The sequence below is a fragment of the Mytilus trossulus genome, chromosome 8, assembly GCF_036588685.1.
Source record: "Mytilus trossulus isolate FHL-02 chromosome 8, PNRI_Mtr1.1.1.hap1, whole genome shotgun sequence".
Classification (NCBI taxonomy): domain Eukaryota; kingdom Metazoa; phylum Mollusca; class Bivalvia; order Mytilida; family Mytilidae; genus Mytilus; species Mytilus trossulus.
In genome coordinates, this window is record NC_086380.1 from 30,647,859 (window position 1) to 30,664,517 (window position 16,659).

Genomic DNA, 16,659 nt, shown 5'->3' on the forward strand with positions numbered 1-16,659 from the left:
AGGGGTCCTTCAGCTGGCCCATAAACAAATATATTCTAGTTCAGTGATAATAAACGCCATACTAATTTCCAAATTGTACACAAGGAACCAAAATTAAAATAATACAAGACTAACAAAGACCAGAGGCTCCTGACTTGGGACAGGCACAAAAAATGCGGTGGGGTTAAACATGTTTGTTTGTGAGATCTCAACCCTCCCCCTATACCTCTAGCCAATGTAGAAAAGTAAAACAGTCTTCACATGTTAGCAACAGACAACACCAACCACTAATGCTTAGCATTAATTACCCTTCAAATTTTAAATCGGAACATTATGTTTTTCTATGTTTTGAAGCTGTTTATATTGATTTTCTTTATTTCAGCCAATACTAGGACACAATATGTTGATGGACTTACTTCTTTATTATGATAAGTTTCACAAATTCTTACCACGTAAGTTCTGTTATATAGTATTCAATATCAGACTGATATAGTATTCAATATCAGACTGATATTGGATATACATAAATGAATAATTGTATTGCCACTATTACTTAAAAAGAAGATGTGGTATGATTGCAAATGAGACAACTGTCCACAAGAGACCAAAATGACACAGAAATAAACAACTAAAGGTCACCGTACAGCCTTCAACAATGAGCAAAGACCATACCGCATAGTCAGCTATAAAAGGCCCTGAAATGACAATGTAAAACAATTCAAACCAGAAAACAAACCGCCTTATTTATGTACAAAAAATGAACAAAAAACAAATATGCAACACATAAACAAACGACAACCACTGAATTACAGACTCCTGACTTTGGACAGTCACATACATACATAATGTCTATTTAGGGCAAGAGGGAGGTTGGTATATATACACACAAATCTGATTTAGCTCCTAAACATAATGTGCATGTACAAAAGCAGGCGAGATTAGATTGTTGATGCTTAGTGTGATTTGGTTGAACAATATTATTTGTTATATCTGTTATCATTTTGGGTTTTAACACAGGAAATTGATATAGTTAAAACAATTGTACACAATATTTTTGTTCTTTCCAGATCCATTTATCTTTTTATTTGTCAGGTAGTTATAAAGAGTTTAAATCAGAGATACACAAACTATTTCCAGTTATAATTGATACAAAACACATTACAAATGCACTGAGAAAAGTAAGTAATTGCATACATTTTAGTTATAGTAAACACTTTTAAAATGTACCTCTTTAATAGTTTATTGCCTGAAATGATCTGTAGCAACAATATGTGTTTTAAAATATATATTTTTTGTGTCTTACTCCCAATGACAAAATCATTTTTATTGATAATTGATTATTTTGAAGCTAACAATAGTCTTTCACTTTTACAGTTACCAAATTTATGTTTATTCTTAAGCTTGTACCTAACACTACAGGGAGATAGCTCTGTAAAGTCAGCTAAACGTTTTAATTACATTGTGTTGAAAAGGGAATATCAAGCTTCTCAATGATCAAAATTGGCGTTTGTCAAACTGCTATATAACTGTTCCGGACCATATGAGTATTTGGACCATACGCGTATGGTCATGACCATATAGGTATATACTCATATGGTCCGACCATACGCGTATGGTCGGGGTAATTAACACTCTGTTACAGTTTACTTTTAATACTTATAAACTCTTCATATGGTATGACCGTTCATTCAAAATACGCTATCATATAGGTAATTCTATCATTATATTAAAATAAAAAGATAAGCTAAATAAAAATAAGAAGTTTCACATAGTTAATTTTACTTAATTGTCAAATTTAAAGTAAACACATTTTATACCGATGGTCATTACCGATTAGTTATTACGAGTAATTGGCAATATGTCGACTAAAAAAATAAATTCCAAAAATTTCTTAATGAACTGTTGCATAAGAAGTCACTGGAAAGTAGCATACTATTAGTTTATTTAAGTTGTGTTGTGAAGATGGTGTATTGCAGTCATTTTACGATATTTGAGATCTAGAGCTTCTTAAAAACACCGTAGACATCAGAATTGCCAAAGACCTCGGTATCACTGAACGCAGCTGCAAAAAAGGCTTGTTTTTCACTCGCAAACAATGTGTAAATGAAAAAGATTGTGCACAAATTTCTTGCAAATGCAAAAAAGCTATGATACCGTGTGGAAGTGAATGTCATCCAAACCTATATGCACGAATGTAACAAGCGATGAAAACTAACTATGGCATCAATATTAAATTTTTATGTAGTTTTTTGGATTATAAAATTAAAAAAATTGTCATGTTTTAAACCATCACTCTTTTTTTAGATAAAGTTTTTGTATTATTGAAACGTTTATAATGTAATTTGAAAAAATATATATACCTATATGGTCCAAATACTCATATGGTCCGGCCCGTTAATAACCGAACAAGTATTATACTCATATGGTCCGACCATACGCGTACTTATATGGTCCGGAACATAACCAGTGTAATTTTTCTGACAAAACGGTTGATTCAAAATTATTGAAATTTTTATATTTTTTGTGAAAGGGTCAAAGTAAATACATTGTCAAGATTTAATGAACATTAAACGAACCAAATTAATTTTAGTGAAAGTGTTGGGTACCACTGTTAGCTGATATTATATATTTTCGATAAAAAGTATCAATATTTACTTGTTGAAAGAACATTCATTCTTCAAAAAGGATAAAAGAACAAATGAAAGTGGATAAATATTTGCAGCTTTAAGAAAAGTGTTGGTACTTCATAAAAAAAAATCTGTTAGAATACAGATAATTTAAAAAAAAAAGCAAATTTCTGATATTTTAGACCACACAAGACATGTTAAATTCTGTAGTATACATTGTGAAGGAGGCCTCATTGTGACATTAGTTGAGATGAAGAACAGCAATAAAGCACTATTTCTTGGCTTTTTGTGTTTGTTTTTTTTTGCTGTGAATGTATTGATTTTGTGCCTTGGACAGATACAATATGTGTTTTAAAATATATATTTTTTGTGTCTTACTCCCAATGACAAAATCATTTTTATTGATAATTGATTATTTTGAAGCTAAAAATAGTCTTTCACTTTTACAGTTACCAAATTTATGTTTATTCTTAAGGTTGTACCTAACACTACAGGGAGATAGCTCTGTAAAGTCAGCTAAACGTTTTAATTACATTGTGTTGAAAAGGGAATATCAAGCTTCTCAATGATCAAAATTTATTGGACAGTTGAATACTTCTGCTACATAAATATGGGCTGTTTTTGACAATACAATGCACATATATCGGGTTGTAGCACCATTAAGTCATGCTAAATTACTGAAATCTTCAAAATTCTATCATTTTAGTTAAATTTTAAAATAATGCAAATTTGGTTTAATGCAATCTTCACTTAAAAGCAGTGCTTCCAAAATTTTTCTGAGCCAGCCTCACATTTTATATCTGATTCGAATTTTAATCCCCAAGACTCAATAACAAAAAGCAATTATGGTAATCAGATTGCCACCCAAATGTTTGACACTAGATTAAAACGATATTTAACTTTATTTTTATATGAATTTGATGTTCTGACATACACTGTTAAAATTGGCATTGCATCATTCAAAGTGTGCACATCAGCGTGTTCATATCTGCATTAGACTCTTTATTTGTGCAAATTGACGTTGTCTAGAACTTTATTTTTGTTTTTAAGTCACATTTTTCAAAACCGGATGTTGACTTGACAATGGTAAAACATGGACCATAAACGGATACGTAAAATCCTTGTACGTTTACATAGCACGACTGAGTGGAAAAGCTCTTTCCACGTTATTTCTTCAACAAAATACTTGAAATGAGCGTTAGGTACAGGTATCAATGATAGTTTTAGAATTTTGAAGAAATGTACGATGCATAATTGAATTTCCCACCTGTGCACATGCGCACACTTGTTCTTGTTCATACAACGTAGTTCTGACGATTTTTTCATGTAAAACCTTTTAAAATGTTTCATCAAATCAAGTTTATAAATGTATTTATTATAAATTTGATATTTTGGACTAAATTTATTGGATACAAACCGCTGAAATGTACGAAAGAAATTGTGAATGGACCGAATAATTTATACGATGTACGGTACTGAAATTAGTTTACCTGTCACCTGAACAGGTATAGTTTTCAGCTGTCCAACAACTAATTAGCCTTGATTAAAATTAGAAAGTATTGAAGTAAGGGTTGTTTTGATAGTAATTAATCAACATGTCACTTTTATGGCCGGAAACGTATGGCTGTTAAAGGCAAAATGTTGGGTCAAAAAGATCGTGAATAATATTAAAATGACCGAAAAAGCCTTGAAAACTAAAAAGTATATGACCGTTTCATGCTTTACCCAGCCGGTCTTTTACCGGACATTACACAAATGACCGGAATATATGACCGTTTTGGAAGCCCTGACTAAAAGGCCAATAATAGATAAAATCTGAAACTCCCCATATATCACATGTATATGCAACTCTGCCTGGTTCTTATAAAGTTAAAACTAAAAATGTCATCTGTTTTATGCAGACCTATGTTCTATATTTAAATTTTTAGATTTTAGAACAGATTTTCATTTGATACTTCAAATCATACTTTGCTTTATAATTATAATTGTTTATATAATTCTCTTTGACAGCCATTAGAAAAGACTGATTTACTCAAATCAACAGCACTAGGCAGCTTGTATGAGGCATTTCATAGGTAACAGTAAAATTTTGATATATTTACCAGTTGATCTTATACTTGCTACAATCCCTAAACAACTATAAAAAAACAATATATATATATCAGTTGATAACAAGTGAACAGATAAAATCATACTGAAAGAATTAAAGAAGTTGAAAATTACATGTATTGATGGGACAGTTTAATTTTTATTCATTCTATACCTTCTAAAAGAAAAGTTCAGTGTTTATATGGTAAATTTTACCTATTAATTACATATAGATATAGGAAGATGTGATATGAGTGCCAATGAGACAACTCTCCATCCAAATAGCAATTTATAAAAGTGAACCATTGTACGGTCAATGTACGGCCTTCAACACAGAGCCTTGGCTCACAACGAACAACAAGCTATAAAGGGCCCCAAAATTACTAGTGTTAACCATTCAAATAGGAAAACCAACGGTCTAATCTATATAAAAAACTGAGAAACGAGAAACATGTATAATTTACTTAAACAAACGACAACTACTGTACATCATAATCCTGTCTTAGGACAGGTGTCCATAATACATTGTACAAGTATTGCTGGTATACACATTAAATTTTTATTTATTTTAAAATATTGGAAACAGATAACATACTTAATTTGCATTTCTTTACTTGTATTAGAAACAAGGAATCTGTTTACATATCATTATGGGTAAACACACTTTGTTTTTGTTTTTGTGATAGCCAGAATGGACAACAATATGTGATACACACACCAAGCATAGCACTAGGACCAGGTTGTGAACATTATTGTAAGTTATTTCGTTGGCTTTGGCTTTACTTATACATGGTAATTTATTTTGATATCCGATTGCATTATGTAGGTGATAAAAGTTGTAAAATAAAGTTTGTCATCTGGTTTCAAAGCATCAATTTTGATGATCTCTCTTCTTATTTCTTGATTATATGTATGTAATTGTAGTTTGCATATAGATTGGACCGCAGTAAATACATTACCCATAACAGTGGTACCTAGGGTCTGAGTAAAACTGAACTGGGTATGGCAGTCTTTAGAAAAACATTTCAACCCAAAATCCTGATTTTTAGATTCTCCTGAATCTGGAAATGAATGTAGTCATTTCATAAGGGTATTTCTATAATAATCTGATCAGAGGGTAAAATCTGGCAGGTTTACAATTTTTTTTTTTTTAAGTTTTAGGCCTTTGTGTAATTGCATGGGTCAGACACACAAGGGAAGTTCACTAATCCAATAAAAAAACAGTATAGCCTGGTTTCAATTTTCAAATATCATATTTGGGTTCAACCTGTACCTTAATCCTGAGAAACATTACAAAAAAATATCTTTATGTTCAGGAGACATGCAATAATTTTGAAAAACATTAAAAGTTTACCTTGAAAAGTATAGAGAGCCATTGGAGCAAAAAAAATTAATCAAGATAGACACTATCATATTACAGTCCCTGTATGTTAAGGGTTAATGTCAATTTATGCAGTTTAGTCTGTTAATTTTGTTTGTCAATATGTCTACATTTTATTGATGCAGTATTAAATGAAAAATCATAAATTTCAAGATTTTATTTGGGTTATTGTTCATTGTTGAAGGATTTAAGGTATAATTTATTTATTTTGATTTGATTTGATTTTTGGGGTTTTACCACCACTTAGAAACAACACATTTAGGCTATTTCGTGGTGGCCAGTTTTTATTGGTTGAGGAAGGTGGAGTGCCCTGAGAAAACCACCTACCTTCGATAGAAAAACTGACAATTCTAGTCAATTAAATTTGGAGTCCAGTGCACCCGCATGAGCGGGGTTCAAACTCACAAATTCAGTGTTAAAATTACATAAATTATATTCAGTGTAATTATATCTATATTTATTGTATATTGCAGTGGAAGCAGAGTTTCCACATGAAGCTGGGTTTGATTCCTACATGTGTGGCTATGGTATGTACTTTTTATAAACAGCAGAGTTAAACTGAAAAAGAATAGTGGGTTGTGCAAACTACTTCATACAAAATACAGTTTAATAGTTTCTATGTATTTTTAATCAGAAAAGTGGTTGGAAACTTCAATAGCATTGTTCCATTTATCAGTATGAGAAACATTTTAAGAGATTTACTTCATGTACAGTACTGTTTTTCAAAGTCATGTGTGGATCTGATAATTGTCATTTCCAATGTAGACTGATTATGCCCCTTTATAATGTTATAGGCAAGCAGGTGCATCATCTGTGTCCTACAGGCACATTCTTCATATTCTTCATTTATTTGAATAAAGGGCAAGAAATGGATATAGGAAGATGTGGTGTGAGTGCCAATGAGACAACTCCATCCAAATAACAATTTATAAAAAATGGTCTATTTTTAAATACCGTGTACGATCATGTTTTAATTTCTTGAGCTGTCTTTGTCATACTATGGTTTTTTCTTTTCCAGTGTTTCTACGAATAGCTCATATAGAGACTTTCAGGGATATCTTGTAAGTATTATACAACATTGCTGACATAGAGTTATAAATTTGTGCATTGAAAATTTTTATTCCTTATGTAATCGAGAACAAATATTGTTTAACTGAAACCCTGAGTATATTAAAAAGAATAAATATTGTTCATTTAAAATTTTCATCAGTGGTTATCGAGACCAAATATTTTTCATCATAATATTTGAAAAAGGAACAAATAAATCAGACCTGCCAACTATCCCGATTTTCGTGGTTTCATCCCGATTTTTACCCCTCAACCCGAATCCCGATATCGGGATCGTAAAATTAGTCAAAATCCCGATTTTCAACAAATATACCCGAAAAAAATTATTGTTTACTGATTTTATATATATATGGAAGTGTTTAACGACCTTGACTGGCTTTTCAGCCCTCGCACTTACCGATTTTGAAGTTTTTCTGATCAATTTAAAAAACTCAATCATTTTACCTGGGGACATATTATGACAAGTTAATGACCCTACGCTAATCAACAGGTGTCATAATTACTGGTTGTATGTAATCAGGTTACATAATGGGTCGTAACAGTCCTCAAAATTAATTTGTATATGTTCCGGACCATATGAGTATCTGGACCATACGCGTATGGTCATGACCATATGGGTATATACTCATATGGTCCGACCATACGCGTATGGTCTGGGTAATCAACACGTATACTTTTAAACTCTTCATTAGGTGTGACCCTTCTGGTTGTTACGTCACTAAAATGTCAATTTATTATATATAAAAAAAAATATAAAAAAAAAACAGTTTCACACAGTTAATATTACTTACTATTTGTAAGTACAATTATAAGAAGATGTCAAAATCAAATGAAAATTTTGTAAAAGGAATTTTATTGTTTAAAGTTAGTGACATCACCGGCAAGGATCATGATATTTTTTTAAGATCATGATATTTTTAAAGATATTTTTGATAAGTAAAATATTAAAAGTCTATGTGTTCATTGTCACTGAACTAGTATATATTTGTTTAGGGGTCAGCTGAAGGACGCCTCCGGGTGCGGGAATTTCTCGTTACATTGAAGACCTGTTGGTGACCTTCTGCGGTTGTTTTTTCTATGGTCGGGTTGTTGTCTCTTTGATACATTCACCATTTCCATTCTTAATTTTATTCTTAATTATTTTCTAATCTTTATTTCTATACTTCTATTTTAATCTTAATTATAAGACCGGTAAAATAGCATTTAAGAGCCATGAAATAGCTACTGCCTTTATTTAATTTGATCTGTGATATTCATTTTCTTAGAGTTTCTTAAAAACACCGTAGACACATCGGAATTGTCCGAGTCGATATCACTGCACACAGCCAAAACAAGCAATCGCAGAAAAGCTACATGTATGGTACCATGTGAATTTCATTCTTAGTATACAAAAGCATACACGAATACAATTAGCGATGAAAACTAAGATAAACTGACTGTGGCATCAATATCTAATGTTTATGTAGCTTTTGAAATGTAAGAATAATACATATTATTTCTGTTGTATATTTGAAAAAATACCTGTATGGTCCAAATACTCATATGGTCCGGCCCGTTAATAACCAAACGAGTATAATACTCATATGGTCCGACCATACGCGTACGGTCAGACCATACTTGTATGGTCCAAATACTCATATGGTCCGGCCCGTTAATAACCAAACGAGTATAATACTCATATGGTCCGACCATACGCGTACGGTCAGACCATACTTGTATGGTCCAAATACTCATATGGTCCGGAACATATACACAAATTATTTGGTCTAACAGCCTTTCAATTTTAATCAATTTATCATACAAGTACAATTTGCAACATTTGCCGTAGTTCCACAGCAAAATCATAATTAATTGAAAGATGAGAACTGTAATGAACTCTCAAGAAAACATCGTTTATCTTGAAATATGTTTAATTTTTGAAACCAGACATCGTGTGTCTGTTGATTTAAAATCGACGCCATTTTGTATACACTTCTACTGTGTTACTGTATAAGCCTCCGCCGGTAAGAGCACCTCTGAATACAAAGAAAGATAACTAAAAATTTTATCCATTTTCTCATTGATACTGATATAAGACCATGAGTAAGACTAAATCAAAATCTGTCTTCATCCTTCTTACTTAAGGACATGTAGTTTTTGGTGTTTTGAGTCAAGGTTCATAGGTGAAAAGTTCTTTGGAGGGGGGAAAGGGGGGGGGTCTCTACTTTGAATCCATTATTTTTTATGCCATTTTCTCTATTCTTCAGTTATTTAGTCAATTTTATAAATTAATAGTACAAGAATCATGCAAATAAAAGAAATCAAGGCCTACAAGCTCATCATTAGTATACCAAAAAAAAAAAAGAAGAGAACTTAGACTATTTTAGGAGTAAAAAACAATGCTCACAGAAAAGTCGCTAAAATTGTAACACTTAAAAATCTTGTCGCGCGCTAAATCCCCCATGGAGATTTTCAAAAGTTGGCAGGTCTGATAAATGATTGTAAACTTTAAACAAATCAAACAACAGTAGATGATATTCATTTATAAAAAAAACATGGCAATTAAGAGCAAACATTTGAAAGGTATTTAAATTTTAATTAATCAAAGATAACTATTAAATTTCCTGAGAATTTCTCTGAATTAAAATATTTTATTTTTATGCAGAAAGGGATACCAATTACTCCTGTATAATGTTGGTATTCAGAACTCAATTATTTGAGAACTTGTTGACATCCCTAGTTTATGTGTTTACTTGTTCCAAATTGAATATAATAGTGAGAAAGAGAAGAGATTGAAAGATGGATAAACCATTAATAAATCATCAGGATCAAATTTTCAGGGACTGAATTTTCTGCTCTCCTTTGACACCATGTGTAAGTATTGTATTGAGGAAACGATTATAGTCAGCCGGAAGGGGACAGTAAATGGCTGACCCATGTTAAGAGAAAGCCATATCTCTTGCACATAAAAGACACTCTTGTAGATTTTGAAATAGAGTAGGCTAATGCTGCTACAAGGCAGCACTCTCACCTGCAAAGTGGAAAGGGATTAATATAAGTTGCACACCTTCTTTCCCAATCCACTATTAATAAATATGTTTAAACTAAACAAAACTAATCATTACAGCATTTATAACAGTCTTTTTTTTCTTCTCTTCATGTATTTATAGATCGACAGAGGTTGTGCCATGTTCATTTAGGAGGTATCTTCATTCTACAAACGAGTATGCAAATAAAATCAATATCATCAGGGCCAATCTAAACTATCTGGTAAGAAAATATTTGCTGTATGACATCAACAAAAAATAAAGATATTATAAGAGATAAGAAGGGTACACCAACTGATCAAAACCCAATATGACTATGAGGATTTAATGCAGGATCAATTGAAAACACCTCTTTTTATGACAACTTTCTCAACTTATGTTATGAAAAAAGCCACTAAAAGCTAACTGAAAACAAACATAACTGAAGGTGAAAAAAAAGCTATTAACAAAGTAAGCATTAAATTGTAACAAATGAAAAATATTAATAGTACTTTCATAAAAAGTGTTCATAAAACTCTTTTAGTACTTTATTTTTAGTGAAAATGCTTACTGTTTTAACTATAAATAAGTGAAAATGGGGTTTTCTCTGTCTGGGATGCCAGTTACATTGTATATTCAGAATTATTCCATTAAAATGTATGTGGGATGGTAGGAAGGGACTACAACCATGAATTATTTTTTAGATAATTTTGCATAATGGAAATAGACCAATGATGCACATTCAATAATTAAACTTCCCTTCCTACCTTTCCACATACATTTTAATGGAATTGCCCTCAGCATTACTTTTATAGATTTGAGATTTGGTTAATAGAACATGCACTAAATTACATTGTAGAGTTTAGATTGTGAAGATCCAGTTTCAGAAAGACCAGACATGTTATTTGTTAGATCAAAGAAAAAATCATATAAGCTAGAAGCAGGACAGGTAATTTATGGGTATACACTAGATGTTATCTGTGGAATTTAAATTCTACTTTTAAGAGTGTTATGTTTAGAGGTAAAGTCAAAATTAAAGATTAAAAATCAAAGATTTATTGACTTCAGTTTGGTTTAACTCCTCAATGCTTCAGTGTAAGTATAGAAAGAAGTAGCAAATACAAAGTTTTTATATGATCTAACATTTTAAGATCAATGAATAATTTTTCAAATTGTTACTATAGAGTTTTGTAAAAAAAAAAATGTATGTCAATTAATATAATCAGCTGATTATTTCCTGGGTAGTCAGTGGATTGTAACAGTGTACTTCAAGAGAAGCTTGGAATCTTGATGGTTTATGTAACAAGCAATATTTGATGAATAAAATTGTTTTGTAGTTAAAAAAAACCAAAAAAATATTGATTTATGGTAGAACAGCATGGGCAACTCAAACCAATCCTTTTCAAATCAAAATGTGTTGTTTCTCTTGACAAAGTGTAGGTTATTGATGATTTTTTTTTAAAATTGAGTGCTTGATCCATGATTTATTGGAAAAAGGAATCTACCAAGTTTAATTTAGAATAAGTTGTTTATCATGACAAAATAGGGCATTGTGTTGAATTTCACTCTTAATGCAGTTTAGAAGTAATGGTTATTAAATGATTAATTTAAAAGTGAAGCATTATTCTTTCTGACATTGTGGGTCATTCAACCAACACTTTTTAAATAAGTTGTTTCTCATGAAAAAAATAGGTCAATTTCAATTTTGACTATTATAGTTTTGCTTTAGGAGATATAACTGGTGTAACACTGACATCCATTAATCAAATTACCTTACTCTATTTAAGGTGGTACCCAACACTTGCACTAAAATTAATTTGGCTTGTTTAATTTTCATAAATATTTGTCAAAGTACTAACTTTGACCCTTTAACAAAAATATAAAAATTTCAAAATTTTTGAACCAACCCTTTTGTCAGAAAAATTGCACTGGTTATATAGCAGTTTGACAAACACCAATTTTGATCATTGAGCTTTATATTCCCTTTACAACACAACGTAATTAAAACGTTTAGCTAACTTTACAAAGTTATCTCCCTGTAGTGTTAGGTACCACCTTAAATAGTTTTTTTTACTTATTTACAGATAGCTCGATGGTTTTCACCTTATGGTTCAGTAGATATAAGTTTGAAAGGACCAAATTCAGCTCTAGTGGCAACATCTCATTTTGGATGGTAGGTGGTAAATAATAGTTGTTAACTGATAATCCTTTTTCAATACTGTAGATTCATTTCTTTCGTGCGTATCAATTTTAGTGGATTGATTAAACTTTTATTTTCATGATTTCATGAGTATTTTTTTTGTGGTTTTGTCGAAGTCTGCATACAAGTGTTCAAAGAAACATGTTTTTAAGCAAAGAATACTTTGCTTTTGATGTTATTTTCATGTAGAAACATCAGTATTTTAAAAAAAAAAACCGTAAAGACCTGAACATAAACTGCTGAAAAGATGGAAAATTATGGCAAAAATGAGTACCCCACTCTACAGAAATTTTACCTCCTCAAACCCAAAAAATCAAAGAAAGTTGTTATTCATAAAAAAAAGGTAAACCAATCCATGGTATATAATCACAACAACAAAATTAAAAGAATTGTATAAACTTGAAATTGAAGAAGAATGGGTGCATTGGCAGGGTAAGCTTTTCCTGTTATCCATGCATTATCTGCCATGATTAGTAAAAAATTTGGGATATGGAATAGGAATCAATCAGTACAGATTAGAAGACTTTTGAGATATTTTGAAAAAGATTTAGCACCAGAATCACACATTCATGTCTCATTAGTGAAGACACAGACATTTGAGATCGATAAACCAGTTTGTTTGTAATAAAAAAAATTGTTACATCAATTTTTGTAATTCTTCTGTTAATGAAGTGTCACATAAGTAAGTATTTATGGCTGGATATTGATGTTTTAGGTGTAAATATTATAATGTTGTAGATGATTTAGGGCTTACAATATGTGACACTTAATAATTAAATTTATTAAGGAAGTCTATATACTGTAAACAAACTTTTTTTTTATACTTTATTTCGAGTTTTACCCTTTCTTGACCATTCCGTGGCTATTTAATTTCGTGATTTTCTGATTTATTTGATGAAGTTTAATAAGGAAAGATTGAAGATTCACATATTCGCGACAGTTTATATTCACGTTATTTTTCTACTCGTGAAAGTCGCGAAAATAAATCGCTCGCGAAAATAAATCGCTCGGGAAAATAAGTTGGTTTACAGTAATGGGAACATGCATGTGTACATCATATCAATTGAGATATAGAAAATTTTAACCATAGAACAGATGAAATGTTTCTACCTAAGATAAAATGAATATAACCTGCTATGTTAATATGAATGCTATCTTTTTCTATATGCCCTCCCAACTTCTTAGTGGTGAGGGCATATAGTGTTAGCCTAGTCTGCTCTTCTGTCAAGAAATCAAGCAGTTGTCAAGAACTTATGCCTGCAGATATTGTCTCTTTTTCATTTGATGACCTTTTATTTATGAATATATATTTATAATAAAAAGTGAACAAGAAAAAAAACCCTTATTCAATGATAAATGAACATTGTATATGTCAATAGCTTGTTTATGATTTTTTTCACTATGTATTTATGCTGTAATTTACTTCAAATATAACATGTATTCTTTACACACTTAAAAACTGAAAATCAAGAGTTACCCCTCTTATATTATGACAATAAAATGCTGATTGGCATTATCGCATATTGATTAAATTTCTTCTTCCTTTCCTATAACTCAAATGTAGTTATGTTTAAATTACCTGTAATAATTTAATAATTATTTGGTTCTCAAAATGGCATGGAATTCATTTCTCTTTAAAAGACAAGTTAAAAAGACTTTGACATGTAACTTTACTGAAATTCACTTGCCATCTGGGTCTGATTTTGAGGAGATTATTAACAGGGGTAACAATAATTTGTGTAAACAAAAATATCACCAATTAGTGCATTTACCTATTGGAATTCAGATTTAATTTTTTTATATGAGTAATAATTTTACTATAACAAACAAATACATATTGTAAACCAAAATTTTCTGTGAATAGTGTGACTTTTTCATACTTAAACAGATAAACTTTTGTAATAACTGTGAAAAATCTTTGTTAAAATATCCTCAACAGTTTCTGGTAAATATTTGTCTCATTGGCAACCAAACAACAATACTTATTTTAATATTTCTACATAGCCTTTTGATATTAATCTCGAAGAATACATTAACGGGAGGGATTGTGTCTGATAATCATATGATAAAGACATAATCTTTCCATCAGTTTAATTGAGGTCTGGAGCTGGCATGTCAGTTAACTGCTAGTAGTCTGTTGTTATTTATGTATTATTGTCAATTTATTTATTTTCTTTTGTTACATCTTTTGACATCGGACTCGGACTTCTCTTGAACTGAATTTTAATGTGCGTATTGTTATGCATTTATTTTTCTACATTGGCTAGAGGTATAAGGAGAGGGTTGAGATCTTATAAACATGTTTAACCCGGCGCAATTTTGCGCCTGTCCCAAGTCAGGGGCCTCTGGCCTTTGTTAGTCTTGTATGATTTTAAATTTTAGTTTCTTGTGTATTATTCGGAGTTAAGTGTGACGTCCATTATCAATGTACTAGTATGCATATTTTTAGGGGCCAGCTGAAGGACACCTACAGGTGCGGGAATTCTCGCTACATTGAAGACCCATTGGTTGCCTTCAGATGTTGTCTGCTCTATGGTCGGGTGGTTGTCGCTTTGACATTTTCACCATTTCCTTTCTCAATTTTATTTTATTGTATTTTCTTTTTCAGTGCTAGAGACATTTTAAAAAATTTCAAAAGACATGAAAAAATAGCTGTATCAAAATACAGTGTGTGGAAGCATTCTCCTGTTGTGAGGAATGTTTTTATGTAAGTAAAGAGAGTATATAAATAGTTCAGAGGTTGATAGAGCAGATTATAAGAGCAATGCATTGTCTTTTAAATTATTGAATTTTGATTGGTCGGTGCGAGAGGGTGACATTTAAAAATATTTGTCTCCAGGTGAGCCATAGGATAGAGTAAATTGTCTCCCTCATATGACCAAATCAAAATCTGGCATTATAACGTAAAGTATAATCACATAAACATATCTTTGAATGTTTGTCTTTTGATAACATTTGTTCTGTGTGCAACTGGTATCCATTATAAGAAAAATGAAGGAGCTTTTATTGTTTGAAATTACCCTCACCAATGGAGTGGGCTCTGTACTGGATTCACATTGTCTGTCCCTTCATCCATGTGTACCTTTAATGCATGCTAATCAGTTTCTGTTGAATGGACTTATTTGACATTTTGGTCAGCAACTTTAAAAGGAGTTTTATGAGTTGTACAGTGTACACAATTTTAAACCTGTTTGAACATTTTTATGTTACTGTAACTGAGGTCTTGTTAATGAAGAATGCCACCATTTTTATGCAACTACTTTTGAGGCTCTGTAGGTAGTATTTTGCAAGGCAATATTTTTGCCTATATCCAACATGCCCGTTTTTTGCAATGCAGTCTAAATGGACAATTAATTTTTACACAATAAAATCTTAGATGATAAAATTTCTCATTATTATGGTCACTCATAAAAGACCTGTACCATTCAAATCAAAATTGTATGTTGCCTTTTAAATTGGTATAGAGTTTAGAAAACAGATATTTAGCCTTGCATATTGAATGTTTATCCCATTGACAATAGTCGTTAATGTGGTTTAATACCATTACCTTTACCAAAATGTAGGACACAGTATTGCTTTCTTGACCAAAATGACTGAGTGTAAGTCAAACGTTTATTTACCAATTTTAATAGTAACATAGAAGTGTAATTTTAATAGTAACATATAAGTATAATTTGAAAAGTAACATATAAGTGTAATTTGAATAGTACAGGTGTTTTTTCAAATGACCATAATTTGGATGAAAAATACTATAAAAACTTGAGTATTATATCTGCATGACCTAAAATTATTAAATGGCATTTTATTTTTTTATACTTTCAGAGCGGGGACATTATTATCTGGTGGACTCTGTGCTTGGGTTTTATGGTCCAGTAGAAAACAACCAGCATGAAGACAATATGTGAAGTGTAGTCAAATATGTCTGTGATACTATAATAAATGTGTTCATCTTTTCATTCATTTTATTGGTTAATACAAACGAAAAAATCTTTGTAGTAAGAACAATGGGAGGTTATTGTATATCTGATTCATTTATTCCTCCATGAAATTAATTAAGTAAGAAAATATGGTATGATTGTCGATTTGTGATAGTGCATGTGTATGCATTTGGTTATAAAGCCAAACAAAACAGGTTCAACCCACCATTTTTTTCCTAAAATGTCTTTTACCAAGTCAAGAATATGGCAGTTGTTTTCAAATAGTTTGTGTCTATGTATGTTGCATTGTCATTTGTTTTTGTTCAATTCAGCGTTTTTGTTCTTTATTTCTTTTCCTCTAATAGTTGATGTGTTTTCCTTGGTTTTTAGGTTG

General features: G+C 31.1%; 1 protein-coding gene across 2 annotated transcripts in view; it reads left to right on the plus strand.

The window, feature by feature from the left end:
* The window catches only part of LOC134680801 (poly(A)-specific ribonuclease PNLDC1-like), a 30,074-nt gene extending 13,770 nt beyond the window's left edge, over positions 1-16,304 (plus strand). For both annotated transcript variants that reach the window (XM_063540037.1, XM_063540038.1), the window contains exons 11-21: positions 362-431; positions 1,072-1,157; positions 4,617-4,681; positions 5,381-5,448; positions 6,549-6,602; positions 7,094-7,136; positions 10,293-10,392; positions 11,008-11,097; positions 12,233-12,321; positions 14,957-15,055; positions 16,171-16,304. In XM_063540037.1, coding sequence (XP_063396107.1) covers positions 362-431; positions 1,072-1,157; positions 4,617-4,681; positions 5,381-5,448; positions 6,549-6,602; positions 7,094-7,136; positions 10,293-10,392; positions 11,008-11,097; positions 12,233-12,321; positions 14,957-15,055; positions 16,171-16,240 — 834 coding nt within the window. In that variant the 3' untranslated portion in view covers positions 16,241-16,304. The remainder of the gene's footprint in view (positions 1-361; positions 432-1,071; positions 1,158-4,616; positions 4,682-5,380; positions 5,449-6,548; positions 6,603-7,093; positions 7,137-10,292; positions 10,393-11,007; positions 11,098-12,232; positions 12,322-14,956; positions 15,056-16,170) is intronic.
* Positions 16,305-16,659: the final 355 nt, after the last annotated feature.